The 21,483-nt window shown below is 50.9% G+C and overlaps 1 protein-coding gene across 1 annotated transcript in view; it reads left to right on the top strand.

Annotated features, from left to right (window-relative positions):
* The first annotated feature begins 4,824 nt into the window (after window positions 1-4,824).
* ARK2C (arkadia (RNF111) C-terminal like ring finger ubiquitin ligase 2C) overlaps window positions 4,825-21,483 on the top strand; it is a 52,346-nt gene continuing 35,687 nt past the window's right edge. Inside the window, exon 1 of the mRNA XM_058825765.1 lies at window positions 4,825-4,939. Coding sequence (XP_058681748.1) covers window positions 4,879-4,939 — 61 coding nt within the window. The 5' untranslated portion in view covers window positions 4,825-4,878. The remainder of the gene's footprint in view (window positions 4,940-21,483) is intronic.

The following is a 21,483-nucleotide window of genomic DNA, read 5'->3' as shown; positions in this document are numbered from 1 at the left end:
TGAGTTCCTCTAGTTTGCCTTTCTCTCTCTCTCTCTCTCTCTTTTTTTTTTTTTTTTTTTTAATAAAGAAACAAGGTAAGAAGCAGAAGAGAAAAAATTACAGGGAGGCAGAAAATAAAGCAGCAAAATAACCTGAGATTAAATGTCAGTGTGAAAAAAAAGCTCAAATAAAACCCTTCCAGTTTCTGAGTCCCCATTTGGGTTTGGATTGCTGTTGCTCCCAGGCACCGAGCAATGGTATTTGCTGTAGAGATTTCCCCTCCTTTTTCTCCCTTTCTCTATCCACGCTGCCTTAAGTTTTTTCACCACTGCTTTTCCCTGGAGGTTCTCCGGTGTTGTTCCTCCAAGACCAGCAAGTTTTGTGCCTCCTGCACCTGAGACTTGAGACCCTCAGAGCCCCAGCCCAAACCATTCTGGGATTCCATAAAAAGGCCTCTGGGAGGGTGTGAGATGTCCCTCTGGAGCAAACCATGGGCTTCAAAATTGCTGGATAAAGCCCTTCACTGGAGGGCTGTTCCACTGTCCTGCCTGAGGCCAGCCCAAAAAAACCCTAAATTTGAAGAAAATGGGTTTTTTGAGTCAGCTGAGACCATCCTGACTTCCCAAAGCACCTTGGTTTTGCAGAGATGGTGAAAAGTCCCATATCAGGCTGAAATTACGGAGGGGTTTGTGGCGGGCAGAGGCTGGGGGGCAGATCTTGCAGGTCTGGGAATGATGGTGACCCTCAGACCTGCCCCAGGATGGTGCTGATGTGCCATGTGTGGCCCAGCGCTTCCCAGCTGCCCTGCATCGCCCTTTAATTTCTGGATATACTCCTGGATAAGGGGAGAATCCTTCCCCGCGGTACCGAGGGGTGAGGCAGCATCCCCAGAACACCCGTCCCGGTGTCACCCGCCACACCCCGGGGCCAGAGAGCATCCCGGGGGAGCGGAATTCCGCGGCCATCACTTTTAGGGAGAGCCGGGGGCAAAGGCGGGAGGATGCCCCAAACGGGGGGTGCTGGACCCCAAAAGCAGAGCTGGGGCTCACCAGCAGGCACCAGGCGGGCAGCAGGGAGCCCGGGGCTAATTTTAACAGCAACCTGTGCCTGCGGCATCTGCGGAGACGTGCGGGGGATCGGGTGTCCGGGACGGGCGGGGATGCGTGTGCGGATGCGGAGCCGCAGCAGCGGGGGCTGAGCCCCGTGAAATGCCCGGGACAACTGCCGGGGGCCACCGGAGCAGCTGCCCGAGGCAACTGGGGCTGCTGGAAGGGCTGCAGCCCCGGCCCGGGGCCAGCAGCCGTCTCAGGGGAGCATTTTGTTTTTGTTTTATAGGGTGCTCGACCCGTCCTGCAGGCATCAGCTGGGGATGGGCCAGGGGAGGCGCGGTGGGCATCCCTCCCCGTCCCATTCACGCGTGGGTTTGGCTGCCTTGCGGGCTTTTTAGCGCTTAAAGAGGTGTCCCTTCGTCGGGTGTGTGTGACACAGCCAGCCCGACATCACACCTCGGTGCTGAGGGTGATTTGCTGCTGCTGACAGAGGCGGGTGGGAAGTGGTTGTTTTTCCATGCTGAGACACAAACGGGACTCAGGAAGCGTTTCATTACAGCATAAACATGGAAAATTAGATTAGACTGGATGTGAGGAAGGAGGGTTTTTTTATGCTGAGGGTTGGGGAAGCCCTGGATCGGGTTTCCCAGAGCAGCTGTGGCTGCCCCTGGATCCTTGGGAGTGTCCAAGGCCAGGATGGACAGGGCTTGGAGCAAACTGGGAGAGTAGAAAGTGTCCCTGCTCATGGTTTTAGATAAGCCTTGAGGTCCCTTCAAACCTAAACTATTCCGGGATTCTAGGGAAGAAAAAAAAAAAAATGAAACAACAAATTTTGCTCTTTCCTTGGAAATATTAATGTTGTTGGGACATCAAGTGCTGCCTGCCAGTCCTGAGCCGGGGCTGGCTGAGCCCTGGGGTGGGCAATGATCACAACAGCACGGTGACAGCAGGGGACAAAGTCCAGCCTTTCCCTGCCAAGAGCCCCCCACTGTAGCAATGTATCTGAGCAGCTTGGGCCGTGAGGTGCTCCAGACAAACCCTATTTAGAGTTTATTTTCACACCCTCCGGAATTTCTCAAGGTTGATGAGACACGAGCTACTCTAAAAACAAGAAAGATGAGGTGAAAAATGAGGAAACAGGACCCCAAGAGCCAGATAACAGAGGGTGGTGGAACAGCTGGGCTGTGACCAGTGCTGTGCCCCGAGGGGTGCAGGGACAGGACAGGGGCAACAATGAGAAGAAAAGCAGTTTTAGAATGTATAAATAGGTGTGCGATGTAAACAATAAATGGCTTCTGCAAAATCATATTGGTTCGTTGGTCAGAGGTCCTGAGCTCCCGCAGCCTGTGAGTCAGCACAGCTTCCTGAGGCACTGGGCAAGGCAGGAGAGGAGATCCGAGCTGGGATGCAATGGGAAGGGCACTATGGAACTCGTCCTGCTCCCCTTCGAGGGGAGTGCAGAGCAGCAGCTGTGTGAACGTGCCCAAAAAGGGCCCTTTTGGGTGGAGGTTGCAGCTCTGGAGAAGGCTCGAGGAAGGGCTGTCAGCTCTCCCTGTGGATCAAGTTAATCCTCCCCAGGCATCTGCCCTGGGGCTGTGGGACGGGTAAGGAAGGGGTTACAGAGATTCAGGTTACCAAACTCAGATTAGGAGAAAAAAACCAAAAAACCACCCCCCACCCACCCCCCCAAAAAAAAGAAAATCACACCGAAAAACAAACCCACAACAAACCCACAAACTCAACCCAGTGACAGACCAAATGCCATAATCCAGGCAGACAAATCCATTGCACATCCGCGTCCGGAGGCTGCCGGGCGCTTAAACCTGCCAGATGCACGGGATGGATAAGGCTAAGCAGGGATTAAGGGGGCTCCCCACAGCGGGACGGCAGCCACAGCAGGCAGGGGGACGGGGGCAAAAGGAAATAAAACCAGCCTGGGCAGGGTGGGAAGGCTGTGGAAAAGTCGTTTTGCAGCAGAGTGAAATGATTCTCTGGATCCTGCGCTTTGACAGAAATCCCTCCTGCACAACGGGGGCTTCTGACTCCATTAAAACAGCTTTAAATCGAGATGTGCGCCTGTTTGGGGTTTTTTGGGTGGGGGTGAATCGCCCTTCTTTAGGCTGGGGGTGTTCTTTGCACCAACAGGTGGATGGCTCCGAGCTCCCAGGCGTTTCCAGGTGCTCTCTGCACCCCTCTGGGCTTGGCTGGAGCCATTTTAGGTCAGTGATGCCCCAACTGATAAATTCTGTCAGTAACTGGGGCTTCAACACAATGGGCCACTGTGTCACTGTGGGGAGGGGATGGGGATGGGATGTGATGGGGACTGGGACTGGGATGGGGAAATCACAAGCCCCCAGTGGCCCTGGTTCTGGCACAGCCTGACACGTGTTTCCCGAGTGCCACGGCCAGGGATGTGTGCAGGGTGTGCTCCAGACGTGTGACCCACACCTGTGTGACATGGGAGAGGATGGGGACTGTGGCCAGGGGCAGCACGAGCTTGTGTAGGTGGCTGTGTGTGAGCGTGGCTGGGTGTGATGCGTGTCTGTGTCCACACGTGTGATCTCTGTGTGTGCTCTGAGTGCGCTTGTGGCGGGTGTCTGTGCACGTACGGGGTGTGCAGGTGTCTGTGCACGCCTGTGCTGCTGCACGAGCCACACCTGTGTGCACCCCTGCATGTGTGCAGGGATGCTGCCCTGCCTGTGTGTGCATGGCAGCATGGGTGTGCACGTCTGCATGGGTGTGCACGTCTGCATGGGTGTGCACGTCTGCATGGGTGTGTGCCATGTGTGTGGCCGGCAGAGCTGTGTTTGTATGGGAGAATGGATGGGTGTGCAGTGGATGGATGGATGGATGGATGCAGGGATGGATGCAGGGATGGATGGATGATGGATGGATGGATGGATGGATGGATGGATGCAGGGATGGATGCAGGGATGGATGGATGATGGATGGATGGATGATGGATGGATGCAGGGATGGATGGATGGATGGATGATGGATGGATGGATGGATGGATGGATGGATGGATGATGGATGGATGGATGGATGATGGATGGAGGGATGGATGGATGGATGCAGGGATGGATGGATGGATGGATGATGGATGGATGGATGGATGGATGGATGGATGGATGGATGGATGGATGCAGGGATGGATGCAGGGATGGATGGATGATGGATGGAGGGATGGGTGGATGGATGCAGGGATGGATGGATGGATGGATGGATGGATGATGGATGGATGGATGGATGGATGGATGATGGATGGATGGATGGATGGATGGATGGATGGATGGATGATGGATGGATGGATGGATGATGGATGGAGGGATGGATGGATGGATGCAGGGATGGATGGATGGATGGATGATGGATGGATGGATGGATGGATGGATGGATGGATGGATGGATGGATGCAGGGATGGATGGGCGGGTAAATGTATGGCTAGATGGTTGGACAGATGGAAGGAAGGATGGATGGATGGATGTGAATACACTGAAGGATGGCTGGACAGACGGATGGACAGACAGACAGGCAGATAGAAGGACGGACGGCTGGATGGGAGGACTGCTGGACGGGCAGACGTCAGGACAGACGGACAGCTATAAGGACGGCTGGACAGACGGACCGGCGGGGGGATGCGCGCGCACGCGACCCCGCGGCGCGCGTGCGCGCCTCCCCTCGAGCGCGGGCCGCCCCGCCCCCGGGCGCCCATTGGTCGCTGGCGGGCTGGGGGCGTGTCCCGGCGGCGGCCCCCGCGCTGCCATTGGCCGCGCGCCCCTTTGTGTGCCGGCCGAGCGCGGCCGCCGCCAGTCGCCGGCGCGTCCGGGGGGCACAAAGGCCGCAGCATGGTCCTGGTGCACGTCGGATACCTGGTGCTGCCCGTCTTCGGCTCCGTGCGCAACAGAGGTACCGCTCCCAGCAACGCGGGTTCGCGTCCCGGGGCCGCTAGCGGCGGCGAGGGGGGGCGGTGCGTCCCGGGTCCCCGGCGGCAGGAAGGGGGGGTTGCCCCTCAGCGTTCCCCTCAGCCCACCTCACCCAGCCCGGCGGCATCCCCCTTTCTGGGTCGCCGCCCGCCCCACACGCACCACGTTTGGGGGACCTCCCGCCCGCACCTCCCGTCTCTGCTGCGGTAGATCCATTCCCCCCTCCCCCCCACCCACCCCGTTCTTCTTTTACGGATTTTATTTTATTTTTTAATTTACCCTCTCCCCCACCCCTCACCGTAGCCACCAGGCCATCCCAGCGTAGCTGTAGCCGATAACAGCCATTTTTGTACCTCCATCCTGTGTAGTAGCTGAGTTACATTTGCACTGTAAATTCCTGTTAAGTGGATTCGTTTTGCTGTGGTCGTCGTCGCAGAGTCTCTTTGGGGTGGGGTGGGGGCAGACGCCCCCAAATTGCGGCCAAACCCACAATCACGGGGCGGCTGAGGTTGGAGAGGGACCACGGTGGGGTCATCTGGTCCCATCTCCCTGCTGAAAACCTTCCAAAAAAAACAAAAAACACCCAGTAAATTTGGGGAGGGGAAGCGCAGCGATTGGCCGCGATTCGGAAAATCGGGCTGGCAGAGAGTTGGGGAGTGGGATGTGTGTGGTCGAGCAGCCGCGGGCGGAGGGTGCAGCATCCCTGTCCCCGCGGTGACACCGCCGGGCATCGCCCCCAGCCCCGTCCCTCCCTGCAGCCACAAGTGTCCCGTCCCGCCCGCGCACCCCCAAAAAAAACCGGGCTGCCGAAAGAGACGACTGGCAAAATGGTTTTCCATTAAACAGGGATAACATTTTTTTCTGCTGTGCTGAATTACTTCCTGTTCTTATTTTGTGGGTAATTTTTTCTGTACCGAATATCCTTTGGTTGTGTATCTCCACCTTTTTTCTTGTACTAAAACTAAAGCATGGTCTGTATTTTTTTACATTACCTAGTTTCTGATGTAAATCTCTCTGTAGAGACATACCCTGCTGAAATGTAATGTGCTGTAGCCTATACATCTGCTCAGTGTACGCTGCTTTTGTTCTGTTGCCCTTCCATAGCATGGTGGGCCTTGCCTTTTTGTATTGTGTGCATGATGACATTGTTACACACGATTCCACTAATACTAATATACGATCTCTCAATAAAGAAACTAGTTTTCCTATATTAACCTAGTGTGCTTTTTCTATTGCTGTTTTCCCATTTATTGTCGTATCCTGCTGTTTAGATTTTTTCCTTGCTTTCCCCTCATCGTGAGGTTTGAGTGAGTGGATTTTTTCTCCTTCATAGAACAGATATGGGGGCTTTTAAATACATTTTTTCCCCTCACTTCCTATCCCATATCTACCCTCAGCATTAGTCTGTGTGTACATACTCCCCAGCGCACAGTCCATGTTGCTGTTGTGCCGATGCAGAATTCTGGTTTTACTGCAGAACAGCCAAAAAAAAAAAAAAAGTGTACAAATCCAATCCCTCATTATTAATCAAAAAAAAAAATAAAAATTGATGAAGGGTCTGCTGCTTATTCATTCTAGTTACAACATTACATGTTCCTTTCCAGACTGATCCCTCTGTATGGATGGGGAGGGAATTGTTTATTTTTCGAAACTCCTGATTTACCAAGAGGTAAACCAACCTGAATTTAAAAAAAAAAAAAAAAAAAAATAAAAAAAATTCCTCCTCTAATCTTTAAGCAGGGTATTTTAAACATATACATCTCTGCGAGTGCCCTGCCCACCATCTGCCAGGCGAGAAGTTGCTGTGCCTCGGTCCCGCGGTGACTGGCACGCTATAAATATCTCCACTAGACCCCTGCAAGGCAGGGCTCGTAAAAACGTCCCAGCTGCTAATGTTGTAACTACATTTTTCCTGCTCGAAGCCTCCAGGCCCACCATCTTCTGAATAAAAGCTAGATTTGGTCCAAAAAAAGAAAAAAATAAAAAAAAAAAACAAAAAAAAGACAACTACGGGGTTGGGAGAAAGTCATGGGGAGCCTTAAAATATTGGAAGCATGGAGGAATGGATGAATTGCGGTCAGCGAGCAGTTTTGCTGCGGCTGCAAAGGGATTATAATAATAGTGGTCACCTCTCCTTGTGCCTGCAGCAGACCTTCTCTCCCAGGTCTGCAAAATGGTCCTGTAAAACATCCCCGTTTTGGCTTGGATGCCACGAGGAACTGAGGGAAGCCAGGGCTCCCAAAGCCAGGAGATGGGGCTGGGAGGGGAGGCGGGGAGAGCATCTTGTCTTTAATTACATTTCCACAGAAGCGTGGGGGGGAGACGCAGGGTTGCTGATTGGTCTTTAATGAGAGGAAGACAAATTCAGCAGGTCGGTGGTTCCCACCCGCTAAAATTTCACGAGGAGCCGCTGGCACACAAAACAAAAGCCAGTGGCTCCTGCAGCCTGCCCTGCCTTTACCCCAGCATCCCTCCCAGAGACGCATCATTTCGCAAGGCTGTGCCTTTCCACCTCTCTCCTAGCTCTATCCTGAGTTTGGTTGGTTTTCTCTACAAACATTTATTTATGATTTCCTTCTCCATATTTCCTTTTCCGTGTACCTCGGTGACTGTTTGGCCATCCTGTCCCCCTCTGTATGAGCACCGGTGGGGTGCCCCCCCTGCTCCCCCCTGGATGTAGTGTATGCCGTGGCCCTTTGTTCTCGCTCCATCCTCGCCCCGGGCCAGCGCTGAGCTCCTCCGTGCCTGACACGTCCCCATACACATCCCGAGGAGGGAGGCTGTGCTTCTCGCTTGCATGAAGGGAGACATGCATGCCTGTTGGGGCTGATCATTTTCCAATGTGATTTTTTTTTTTAATTTATTATTTTCTCCCCCCTCTCCCGCCCTCTCCTCCCCACCCCCCCCCCCCTTTTTTTTTTGTTTTGTTTTGTTTCGTTTCCTTTTATTTTTAAATTCAAACCCTCCTCCCCCAACCCCATGCCATGTGAGACAATGAGATTTGGGTTTTGGCGTGGGAAAAAGAAGAAAAAAAGAAAAAATCCCCCTTCTCCTCTTCCCCCACCCCGAACCCCGACACAGATAAACCCATCCCCTCCACAGACACCTGCCGGCAGCTGCCCCTTTGTTGGGAATGGGGATTCACTGCAGCAAGTGGAATAACCCCCCACAAGGTCTCACTCTGCAAATTAGCCCTACTACAGAGCAGGGCTGCGTGGTCAATCCACTCCAGGGATTCCTTGGTAATCTAATAATGCAGAAAACTGCTGGGTTAACGGCAACTTTTAAAGCAATTTATCATCCGCATCATATTTTTGACCTGTCTTGTTAGAAGCACATCTTTACAAGAGGAAACATCCCCCCGTCCTCCACCTCCCAGCCTTATTAGTCAGTAACCACCAGGCTTTCATAGCTCATAATCCATCAAACTCATCCACATTTTAATGACTTAATTCCTTTGACACTCTTGAAAAGCCACATTTGAGTCCTGAAAAAGCCACCTGGTACAAAGAAAATTATTTCCTTTTTTTTTTGTTGTTTGTTTTTTTGGTTTTTTTTTGTTTTTTCTTTTTTTTGTTTTGGTTTTTGTTTTTGTTTTAGCATCGGGGGCTGAGGAGATCCAAGGCGGGTCACGTGCTGGTGGTGCTGCTGTGGGTGTGGAGGCACATGCAGTGATTTCTGTAAAGCCTAGACATCTCTCCTGCACCAACCTGTATCCCTGGACTCCCTTAAATAACTCCTTTCAGTAACAGGGAGAAGGATAATCCCAAACACAGACAGAACGGGCGCTGAGGTTCATTTATGTAAAGGTTGTGTAAAGATCTCGCGCCCATCTGTGTGCGTTTAACGATGGCAAAAGGGAGCTGGGCTGATGGGTCTCTCACACGGGGTTTCTGGGCTGGTGGCACAGCTTCCATCCTTTTTAAGAGAAACAAGTAGTGGTCATGTTTTGCACATGCTGGGAATTACCAGCAAATCCTAAAGAAAGCTGATCTGGATTTACCTTGCGGTGTGCGGATCTGGCCCCGTGGAAGTGTGTTATTTAAGAACCGGTGAGTTGGTGCGCGAGGGAGGCAGCAGCAGAAGCTGTGAAGCTCGGGGGTGGTCGGGGGGGCGTGTCTGCCACAAAACCCCGGAGCTGCTCTGGTGGAGGGGAAGGGAGTGCTGAGGACACTGTGGGGACACAGCCTGGCGTTGCTCGGGGTGCTCTGGGCAGACTCTGGGTGTCCTGGCAGAGTCGCCCCGAGTCCTCCTCCGTGACCTTTCTGGAAGGACTTTCCTAGAGTAAGTCTTGAGCTACATTTTTGTTGTTGCTTCAAACCCTGCTCATAACCTGGGCAGCTCCTCGTTAGCTGAAAGGGGAGTACAGAGCGTGTCTGGGGCAGGCACTGCTCTGTTTCTCTGTAGGAGAAACCCCCCCAGGTACCTCAGGGAGCACCTGATGGGACATCGAAGACCGGCTCATGCATCTCCACTGACCAGAGGGACCATGGTGGCAACTGCTGGAGGTGCAGGGGTGGAAGGACAGGGGAATACAGCTCTTTTGGGGATAGCAAGGACATGGGCATCCCCTCCCACCTCTTTACGTGCTGGTTTAACCCCAAACCATGCGCTGAGGCCACCTCATGTCTAAACTGGAAGGTTCTTATTTCCAGAGGTGTTCAAAAAGGGACAGGCACTGCAGCAGGTCAGCATAGAAAAGCCTTTCCCACCCTTAACCTGGGAGTGCTTGGAGAGACTTTAAATTACTGAGTGAGAAATCCAAGGAGAGATTTGCAAAAGTTCTTTTCCTACATTAAATTGTCTTCGGTATCTGTAACCCCCAGGAACAGAGTTGGTTTGGCAATTGGAAGAGGTGTGATGGCATTGCCAAATGCTGTGACTCTCGGGCATCTCATGGTATTTGGGTGTTCCTGCATAACCCTGCAGCTCCTGGAGCTGGGTGAAAACACGAGGCTTTCCTCTTGAGGGGTTGTACATCATGCAGAGCTTCAAGCTGTTGCTTATGCTAAACCTGGTCCTTGAAACTCACAAGTCTGCACTCAGCAGGTATTTCAGCGGACAGTGGGGTTTATGAAGCAGAAGGGGGATGTGGGGCTGCAGTGGGGCCAGGGCAGGGACCTGCAGGGAGGCAGTGAGAATGGGGACAACACCCAGTGGGGAAAATGGTAATTTTCTCCCTTTTTTGGTTCAGTTTGGGTAGATGGAGTGGGTTGGTCTGCAGTCGGGTTTGGCAAAATGGTTAAGTGGATTCCCAAGCAACTCTGCAAAGCACCCCATGGGAAATCCACGAGTTAAATCCTTGTGTGGTCTTGATGTACTCCTAAACCTTCTTAGAGAGAAAACTCTGTCTTTTGAGAAAGGTTACATTCTCCCCAAAACAACAACAACAACAAAAATAATACTAAAAAAACATAGTAATTGCTTCTTAGCAATTGCAGCAGGTCCTGGTGGTGGCAAGGACTGGGCTCCTGTGCTGGAGAGCTCAGCAGCAGCCAGGACGGAGGGAAAGCAATCCCTTGTCTGCTCCATGCCTCCTCTCCACCTTTTCTTAACCCTTTCTGCTCCTCCTCTGCTCAGTTTTGCAGTCTCCCAGGACTTTTTCTCACACATTTTCCTGCCTGGTGGTCCTTTGCATTTCCCAGCCCCAGCTGGATTGGGCTGGTTTGCCCATGCTGTCGTGGATCCCTCTTGGTAAGTGTCCTTAACCTCCGTTGTTTTCTCTCCCTCCCTTTAAAGGCTGCAAAATGTGCCTGCAGGAAAGTTGTGTGGCTTGTGGCTCTTTAATGAACATCATCTCTTCATTGGCTTGAGGGACTACACCCAGTGGAGTCAGCAGCAGAGAAGGGATGGAAGCAGCAAAGGTGCAGGGTGTGGGGAGCAAGAGAGAGTAGGGGGCAACCCTGTGGGCTGGGAGCCTGTGAAGTGAGGACATGCCTGTAGGGAAATGTTTGGGTGAGGATTTTGGCAGTTGGGGGAAGGATCCAGGTGTCTCTGTCTCTCTCACCACATCCCTCACCAGCCCCCAGTTGGCTGCCCTGTGTGGAGATGACACCCTGAGGTGTGGGTGACCCTCAGCTCAGTCAGAACCATTGACTGGTGCTGGTTTTTCCTCTTTTTTCCCTCCCTCTGGAAGGCTGGAGTGGTGCTGTGGAGCTGTTACCGTGCACCACCCCTCCACGTCCTTTCCCAAATGGTCCAGAGAGCAGGTGTGTCCCTAAACACCAGGCATGGGCACCTTCTGGGACTTCTTTGAGCAGGACTGATGGAATTGGGCAGCCTACCAAACCATATGTCCAACTCTGGAGCTAAGAATGGCTGTGGAAACATTCTCTTGTCCTTTTTCCCAGGCTGGGAGGGGTCTCTAAAAGGCATTCAGAAAAACCATCCCTGGGGCATCTGTCTTACTGCAGCTGCTCCCCACTCTGGGTTCCTCCAGTGAAGGAAGGGACTGGGAAACATCCCTGTAGCAAATGTGCCCTCCCCAGCTGTGCTTCCTGTGTGTCTCTGGGATTCCTCATTCTCCTGGTGGCATCTGACTCTTCCTTCAATCACACTGCTAGATTGAGGCACTGATATTTCCCACAGGATCTTGGGCGTTTTGGAGGCTGGCGGTGCATGAGGAGGCACCACTCATGACCAGTTGCCCAACTAGCCTCCCAGTTTCTGTGGTGTGTCTGCTGAAGACTGGGTGTCTACAGACAAAAGGAGGCTTTCTTCTCTCTCTCTCTTTTTTCTTTTTTTTTTTTTTTTTCTTTTTTTTTTTTTAATAATATCAGAGGAGGTGCCTGTATTTGCCTGTGTGCCTTGGGGCAGTGCAGGATGTCTGTTTGGTCCATTCAGGGCTGACCATCATCAGCTAGTGGGAGCTGATACTTAAGCAGACTCTCCTGAGAGCCCCAAACCTCAGTGAGGAGCAGCTGGAGTCTGAAGGGAGCTGTGGGTTCACAGTGAAGCTGCCTGGACACGGGGTTGGATACCCATCTGGCAAGGTCTGAACTTGTCTGTATGTGCATAAACCCTCAAAAAAATAAGTCCTCAGCTTTTAAAGGAGTTGCTTGGCATTTATGCTGGGGTGAATAAGACGAGAATCTAGTCTGAGGTGTGTTTTTATCTTAAAAGAGAAAAAAAAAAGCTGGCAGCAAACTGGCTGCAGAGTAAAGATATTTTGTTTGCTGGGAGGTTTGGTAGTGCAGTTATCTTTGCAAAGACTATTGGGGTGTGCTAATCCCTGGTTTGGCATTTGCAGTTAAACTTGAGCAGGAGCTTTTTAAATCTCAGTCAGTGTCTGAAGGTAATGGGGGTGGTGATGCTTCAGGAGAAGTGTCCATCAATCCTGGCAGCTTCCACAACCTCCAGGCGGAAAATACCACTCATTTGCCTGTCAGGAAAGGAGCTGTAAATCTCATGCAGATTACCACGCTTCTTGTTGTGGTTTGCTAAATCCACATTTCTCTCTCTTGTAGCCTGGCCTTTAATATTAATATCTTTAATTTCATTTATAAATTCACTTATCAGCTTTCATTAGTCATCCCGTTAATGATCCCAGGCAAGAAATTTGTCATTTGACGTCAAAAGGCAGATTAAGGGACTTTTAAAGCCTTGGGAAACGGCTTCATGCTGCACCAGAATTATAGCGGTTGGCATATGAGGCTAATACTAGGTGTAATTTGCATCTGCTGCTCAGGGGATGAGTGATTATTTTATATATTTAGCAGAAAACAAGAGAATTTCTTAACCATGAATGGTGCTACGTTTCCTGCAAACTCTGCAGTATTATGAATCACTGGGCTATAAACATCTTGTTTATTACTGGTGCGCCTGGTTTGGTGTCAGCACGGGGGGATCCTGACAGCTCGTCTCCTCCTTCGGCGGGGTTTTCCTAATTGAAATTAAGAGATTCCCTCTGTGCTAGAAGCTGGAAGGGACAGGGAGTGGATTAAGTTCTGCTTTGCCAAAACTGAGCGCCTTTGGTTGCTGAGCTCCCCTGATGGTAGGTGAGGGTGTTTGGGAGGGTTTGGAGATGGGTGTCTTAAGGCATGAAAATGCAGGGAAGGAACCTCGCAATATTTGCTCAAAATGTCTAGAAAGGAGCAGGGTTGGGCTGAAAACAGAGGAGGTGTAGCAGCTCCAGGCACTGGTCTGTTCAGGTCTGTCAGGATGAGGCTTTACAGATGCTGGGAGCAAGCAGCTTGTTGGGAAAGACCTTATCTTGACCAGCTGTTATTTGTGATATCCCACAAATCTCCTGGGGCTGAGATAATAAATGAGGAGGCTTCCTGCACAGAGATAGCTTGACATTAGAGGGCTTGGGGTTGTTACAAAGTTGTTTCTTTTTTATAATGAATGCATCCTTGCATGCAACCCAATAAAAAGGGTCCCCTTCCCTGATGGCCACCTACAAAGCCCTCTCTCCTGCTCCTCTGTGCACAGCACCCTTTGAGATCAAAGGGCTACAGACAGATCTCCGGGAGCCTGAACCAAGAAAATGTTACCCATTGCACACCAAAAACACTTGGGGAGCTGGTTTTGCTCAGCTCTCCTTGGCCTGAGTGGGAAACTCCTGTGGAAACTGCAGTGGGATGACCCTGACTGGACACCAGGTGCCCACCCAGCTGCTCCATCACTCCCCTCTTCAGGAGGGCAGGGGGGAGAAAATGAAATGGAAAAGTAGTTGTTGAGAAAAATTCAGTTAAATTAAACAAAATCAAAGGCTGCAAAGGAAAACAGAAGAGTTACACTCTATTTCCCATCACCAGGTGATGTCTGGCTCCTTCCTGGGAAGCAGGGATTCAATACTTGTAGCAGATGGTGTGACATGAGCCAGGTGTGACACAGCCCCAGGGCAGGGCCCGTCCCCTGTGCCAGCCTGGGACAGCTCTGGGCCCCTCAGCACAGGAGAGACACCGAGGGGCTGGAGCGTGTCCAGGGCAGGGAACGGAGCTGGGGAAGGGGCTGGAGCCCCAGGAGCGGCTGAGGGAGCTGGGAAAGGGGCTCAGCCTGGAGAAAAGGAGGCTCAGGGGGCCCTTGTGGCTCTGCACAAGTCCCTGGCAGGAGGGGACAGCCGGGGGGGTCGGGCTGTGCTGCCAGGGAACAGGGACAGGAGGAGAGGGAACGGCCTCAGGCTGGGCCAGGGCAGGGACAGGGTGGATATTAGGGAAATTTTCTTCATGGAAAGGGTCATTATGCTTAGGAACAGGCTGCCCAGGGCACTGTTGGAGTCCCTGTCCCTGGAGAGGTTTAAAATCCATATGGGTCAGTGGTGGCCTTGGCAGTGCTGGGGAGTGTTTGAACTTGGTCTTAGAGGTCTTTCCAGCCTAAATGATTTGCTGATTCTGTGCCTTCCCAGGCTTGTCAAAGCAGCAGCAAAACCCATCTCTACCCTTTATCTGCTGCTCAGCTCTGCCTCACTCCCTCCTGCAGTATATTGACCAGTAGTGGCCAGACTCTTGCCTCCAAGGTTTTTCCTTCAAACTGTGAGCTGAAAAATTAGGGTATGGCATGGAAATTGGGCCCCAAGGCAAGGAATGTCCTGTCCCCATGGCACCAGGGCAGTGCATGGGTGAGCAGTGGGTGGTGGGCCAGCAGCTCAGCTGGTGGCAGTTCTATTGAACTCAGTTGCCAGGGACTAGAAAACAAGAGTATCTGGTTTTGATGATGATAATTATTTTCCAGTTCACTGGCAGAAAATTTGTTTTCCTGATTTTATATTGTCCTTGAGTTTTTCAGCAAAATGAGAGGGTGGGGTGAGGCTTTTAAATTGTTCATTTGAAGGGAGATGAAATAGGCCACAACCCCAGAAGTGAAATGCTATCTTATGACAAAAAATGGAACAGCATCAACTGGATGGAGGGAATAAAACCAATTCATCATATTTTTAAGTTGGGTTTTTCCTATACAAATGTTTCGCTTTCACATAATTTTTTCAGTATCTTAGAGGTGGGTTAGGTGTTTTGGGAAGGATGTGTTCTTGTACTGTGGAACCATTGAATTTATTTAATCAACAGTAAGTGCTTTAGTGCCTGAGATGTGTCTTGGGAAGATGTGAGAGGTTACAAAATGTAGCTGGCCCTTTACAGAAAGAGGAAAGTCGTGTCAGCCCCTGCCCCTCCCTCCTCCTCACCTCCATTGGCATCAAGGATGTTTCCAGGCTCGGGAGGGACCAGAGGTCATTCCCAAAATGACAGTGAGAGTGGAAATCTTGACCAGGATGTGTCACCACTGCTGTGCTCCTCACTGCTCTCGCCCACCTCAGCCACTGCTGCCCTGCTCTGGGCTGGGGCAGCCTCACCTCGAGTGTTTTTGGGTGCCACAATATAAAAAAGACATTAAGATTTTAGAGGGCATCCAAAGAAAGCCACAAGGATGGTGTGGGGTCGGGAGGGGAAGCCGTGTGAGGAGCAGCTGAGGGCACTGGGTCTGTTCAGCTGGAGGAGACTGAGGGGAGACCTCACTGTGGTCTTCAGCATCCTGGTGAGGGGAAGAGGAAGGGCAGCACCAATCTGCTCCTCTCTGGTGACCAGTGACAGAACCTGAGGGAACAGCTGGAGCTGTGCCAGGGCAGAGCCAGGCTGGATATCAGGAAAAGGCTCTTCCCCAGAGGGTGTTGGGGCACTGAGCAGGCTCCCCAAGGAATGGTGACATTCCCAAGGCTGCCAGAGCTCCAGGAGGGCTTGGACAATGCTTTCAGGGATGCACAGGGCGGGATTGTTGGGGTGTCAGTGCAGGAGCGTGGACTCCATGATCCCTGTGAGTTCCCTTCCCACTCAGGATATTCTGTGATTCCCCTCCAGCCTGCAGATGCAAACTTGGAGAAGAAGCACCTTCTCCATGGCCTTGTTTGATCTGGGCAGGAAAAGCTGTCTGGCATGTGTGATTACAAACTTGCCAGTGGAAATCCTGGGTGTTTTGCCACAGGAGACCACAGAGGCACCTTGGAGGTCAGGATGTATCATCTTGCCCTGGGTCATTTGCAGGGAGAGTCCTGTACTGCCAGATCCAGATGGGTGTGGTGCTATCCAGGTGCTCCTTCTGGATGGCACAGGGATGTCCTGGGAAAGGAAAATACTGCCAGGAGGTAGTTACAGGATTAGAAAAATAGGATGTGTGTCAGGGGGAAGGAAGGCATGTTCCCTTGGACAGAAAGCAGTTCCTCCTGAGAGGGCTTGGGATGCTGTTAGGGAAGCCAGGTATATTTGCTTGGTGTTCTCTCTGTTCTTCCTGCAACAAGTGATTTTTAGCCCCTTTAGCAAAATCAAGGTCCAAACCTCAATACCTGGGAAGCTCACAGCAGTTTTAGGATGTGTTGCAGTGACTCATTGTGGTTTAACCCCATCCAGCCCCTCACTCAGTCCCCCACCAGCAGGATATGGGAGAGAATCATCTCATCAGAGCTGGAAGGGACCAACAAATCAAATGGGATCATCAAATCCACACCCTAGCTCTGCACAGACACCCCAGCATCCCACCCTGTGCATCCCTGGCAGTGGTGTCCAAGCTCCTGGAGCTCTGGCAGCCTCAGAGCTGTGACCATTCCCTGGGGAGCCTGGGCAGTGCCAGCACCCTCTGAGGGAAGAACTTTTTCCTGGTATCTAACCTAACCCCCCACCTAGCCAGCATCACTCTTGGTATTACCTTGACTTCTCCACCTTTACTTCTCTCATTCCCCACCATGTACTTTCCCTTGTGGATGAGATGGGGTTTTTTTTTTAGTTGCTCCTTCTTCACATTCCTCCTCCAAGCACCTACACCACCTTGTGTCTGGTGCTGGCTCTGGGACCCAAACCTGCTGAAAACACTTGAGATGCTTTAGCACACTGGCCTGGTGTTGGTGTAGGGGAGGGTAAGGCACTGCTCTCCATGTGCCCAGAGTTCCTGAGAGCTCCATATGGGCTGAAGAGGCTGAAGAACAAGCCCTGTCCTCTGGCTGCTGCCCTGGGGGATGTCTGTGATGGATGGAGTAATAAGTGGTGTTGGGAACACGGAGATGGGCAGATCTCTCTCATAACTAGCTTTAAAGAACAGTCGCATTCATTATTTGGCCAGGAGAAAGGAACATCGTGATGTGGTGCCAAGTGGGCTCTCAGTACACATCTCTCTTCCAGTTTCACTTCGAGAAAACACTGCTTTTAGTGGGGGTGGTGGTTTTGATGGATGCTGTGCAGAAAGTACCTGTGCTGCTGCTCTTTCACGGAGCAGGGAGCACTGGTATCTCCTCTCCCCAGCCTTCTCTTTTTGCTGCAATGGCACAACTGGTCACAGCTTTCTGTCCCCATGATGGGAGTGGGGAGACAGCAAGGGCCCCTTCCCAACGCCCTGCAGTTTAAATGGGAAACAGGCATGGACACTCTGCAGAAGCCCAGCTGGCTGGCAGCATCCCCTGCAGTGGGAGGCGACATCCAGGCCAGCACGAGGCTCAAAGGGCATCAGAGAGGTGCCAGGGCCTGGCTGCAGGGTGGTGCAGGGCAGGGGAGATGCACCAGGGCACCCAACAACAACCTCTGCTTGGAGCTGCCAAGGCCTTTGGGGAGTCCTCTTTGAATGCAGCCTGTTGGAGGTAAGTTTGATGGAGCAGGTGGGTGTGCAGAGTGGGCACCCTGTCCCCTGAGCCAAGGTGCTCCTCTCCAGCCCATGAATAGTCCCAAATCCTGCTTGCTATTGGGGATTTTTCTCCTCCAAAAAGAACAAGCCTTTTTCTAGTGATGCCATGATGTGCACACTTTGCATCACGCTGGGGAGCTGGAGCTTTGAGAAAGCCAACAGGTATAATGAGACTTCAAGATTAAAAGAAAAAAAAAAAAAGGAAAGAAAGAAAAAGGATGAAAGCCCAGAGTACAACAGCATCGTGGAAATGTGTGAAGTATGTGCCAAGGTTCAGGCACCAAAAATCCAATGAAAATTGATTTGTTGCTATCAATAGCCATGGTGAGTGATCTGCTCCCCACATCTGAGTTTGGGGTTGGATGGGGTGCAGCCCATCAGCTGTAGGAGCAGCTTTTTCTGTCTGTCAGTGCATACCACATGCCCTGGGGGAGAAAGGTATCTCTCAGCAAAGAGCAGGGCTTAAAATTCCTGGCAAGTTTTCATCTGCGGGAGAGATTTTAGCTGAGCTCTGTTGTGGAAATGCTGGGTGATAGTCAGGGAGGGAGGGTAAAACAGAGAGAGAAGCTCTGTGTTTTAGAAAGTTCTTAGGGCAGCAGGTGATGGACCAGAAAGTCAAGGAAAAACAGCAATACAGAGAGAAATCCTACACTTATCTGGGACGAGTCAGCTTGGTTGATGGTCAGGAGAACTGTGGGTCTCCACCTCCAGGCTGGGGGTGGAGGAGGTTGTTGGCTGGTCCTGCAATATTGCGAGGAAAGGGGAGACCTTTGTCCAGGCTGCTGAGCTGCTCTGCAGGGCTGGGCACCTTTCTGAATGAGTCTTTGAGGAAATGGGGCATCCAGGAGCACGTCTGAGCTCAGGGGGCCCAGGGGAAGTTTGCCATCCACACAGCTTTTGTTGTTGCTGTAAAAAGTAGGGGTGATCCTACTGCAAAATCAGAATCCTTAAAGTTGGGAAAATTCCTCCAAGATCATGGAGTCCAGCCATGCTCCCAGCACTGCCAAGGCTACCACTGACCTGTGTCCCCAGGTGCTTAAACCCCTCCAGGGATGGGGACTCCATCACTGCCCTGGGCAGCCCATTCCAAGTTCTGACCTGAAAATTTCTTCTTTCAGTAAAGAAATATTTTCTTAATATCCAATTTAACATCCCCTGGCACAACCTGAGGCCATTTGCTCCCATCCTGAACGTACAAAAAAGTCAGGAACTAGGATTTTGCCCACCAGTTTCCTGTGTGTGGGTATTCAGGGGACAGCCTGCAGACACCTCCTCAGGGCTTGATGTTTGCAAATTTTGGACAGTCCAGACCTCCCAACTGAGGGCTCAAATTGATTTGCTTGGTCAAAATGCTTCTTCTGAATGAAGAGGGTGAGATGCTTTGTAGTCCATCACTCTCAAAAGCACCAGAAAGATTTTAGAAATTCAGTGTGTGGCTCATCTGATGTTCTAGAGGCGCCAGCCTTTAATTAACATCACTGAGAAGTTCAAATCCCAAATTTAATTCCTTTTTGTGTATAACTGGGAGTTCTGAGGTGTCAACAGGTTTTGTGTCTTGAACAGATGTTACTTTTTTCCCCTCAGAGCTGGGTTTAATCTGAAATACTGCTTTGTAATTGCTGCTTCTCTCTCCTTTACTTGATATCTGCCAGAACCCCCATCCAGTGGATATTACATGGGTTAGTGTTATTTGTGCTCTATTATTTCCACCTAGGCAGAAGTCTTCTCTGGGGTTCAGCAGTTAGCACTGCGGAAAAAAACCCTTGTAATCTTTTTCTGCTCTCTCTAAAGGTCCAGTTACATTTTGAACTGACAATATAAGTGGAAAATCTAGGACTATTTCCATTATGGTTTTTGATCTGTCCCAGCTGTCCCATAAGGTGTTGAGTAGGAAGAACATTTTCAGGAAGAAGTTTTTTTATGCTGAGTGGGGTGGGCAGGCCCTGGCACGGATTTCCCAGAGCAGCTGTGGCTGCCCCAACTCTGGAGTGTCCAAGGCCAGGTTGGGACAGTGGAAGGTGTCTCTGCCCATGGCAGGGGTTGGAGCTGGATGAGATTTAAATGTCCCTTCCAGACCAAACCCTTTTGGGATTCCCAACCCAAACCACCTGGGTGTGGTCCAAGGCCAAATATTTGTGCCCAACACCTGGAGCAGAACACAGTTCTTCCCAAAGTGCTGGATGTGCTGCTGGTTACCCAAACTTCCCTGTGTGGGTTCAGGTGGATGTGGGCACAGCATGCTGACCCCCCAGCTCTGCAGATCCCCATCAGAATCTCTGGTGTCTCCTCAGACTGAGCAGGAGCTTTGGATCTCCCACCTTCATTTCTCCACCTGTACAATGCACCAGTGACTGTCTTGTAGGCCACTGGGTGTAAAATTCAGGGAACAGGAAAAACGCAGATAATTCTGCTCCTTTGTATGTAAAATTGTATGTAAATGTAAATGTGGGTGGAGAAAAGCAGATCTCTGTTTTATACCCTCCTTTCTGTGGTCACTCCTGAGGAACTGTGTTACAGGAGATGTCTGAAGGATTGTCTTTAGCCATAAATACTTGAATACTCTCTGCTTTCTTCAGGAAACAGATTTGGAAATGAAACAGAAAGCTGACAAACCTGAGGCTTTTGGAAGAAAAACTAAAACCTCAATTCTTTCTTAATGTCATAGACATGAATAAATATTATTTTTTAAATAATAGCTTTAACATTATTTGGTTAAAATCCAAGGGGAGACACTTTCCCAAGGTCATTCACTACAGTAGTGGGAAAAGCGACTCACATCCCTTCTTGTCCTATGAAATCTGCTTAAAAATACTGATCTGGGGGAAAACCTGTCTGCTGGCATTACCTGTACAACTTCTTTATCTGGCTGCTCTGATCAATAGGTTTTCTTTCCCTGACAGATCCTGACAAAATTTTTGAGTCCCACAGCAACTTTTTTTCAATGCCACCTGACACAGGGCTCTGGAGATTTGTGGCCACTTCTTCATAGCGGGGGATTTGTCCAAGTGAATCAGATCTGGAGTCACTGAGAGGGAATTAATGTGAAATGCCTCGATGTTGGTTTTACAGGCGCTTTAACAGGCATAACTACGCTATTAAACTGATCAGCCCGTATTTAGCTGTTATTTATATTTGAGTGGAATACATGTTTTCCTTTAGGAAGGGAGAATTCTACAGAGTAAAAGAGCTATTACAAACCTCCCAAATGCCTCAGCAATAAGGATGTGACAACTTACAGCCTGAAACCCAGACTCCTCGTGCTGTGGTCGTTCCTTAAAGTCCTTTTTCACCCTCTTCCCCATGTCCTTTTCTTCACCCCAAGAGCATTTTCAAAGTATCTCCAAAACAATGGTGTTGCTCACACACCTTCCACTCTCCCAGGTTGCTCCAAGGCCCATCCAGCCTGGCCTTGGACACTTCCAGGGATCCAGGGGCAGACACAGCTGCTCTGGGAAACCTGTGCCAGGGCCTTAGCACCCTCTGAGATAAGGACCTAGAGGAAGCTGCAGCCTGGACTGGTCTGGTATAGACATGAGCTGGCTGCACCCTTGAGTTGGAGTCAGTTGTGCTAAAAGATGTAGGAAAAAACATTTCCTGATAATTTTGTGTGTCTCCTTTGCCCAAGGGTAACAGCAGCCATCCCATTTAGCTGTACAAGCAGGGAGCTGCACATGGTTTTGGCCGCAGGGCCAAGCTGCAGTGGGTTAGGAAGGTGTCAGGATGGTGATGGGGAAGACACCTCCGTTGCTTATGACTTCTCCAGTGCCCATGAGTCCAGCAACAGAGGCTCTTGTAGCATCCTCAGATCCTCTGAGTCCTCTTTGTGGCGGGCAGTGGGTTAAAAAAACCTTTAACCTTGCTCACAAAGGGAGTGCAGAATACTTACCTGGGGGAGAGGGCTCGAAACTGAGGCAGAATCCATCTGGA

The sequence above is a fragment of the Poecile atricapillus genome, chromosome Z, assembly GCF_030490865.1.
Source record: "Poecile atricapillus isolate bPoeAtr1 chromosome Z, bPoeAtr1.hap1, whole genome shotgun sequence".
NCBI lineage: Eukaryota > Metazoa > Chordata > Aves > Passeriformes > Paridae > Poecile > Poecile atricapillus.
Note: the sequence above shows the minus strand (reverse complement) of the source record. Positions and strands in the feature narration are given on the sequence as shown.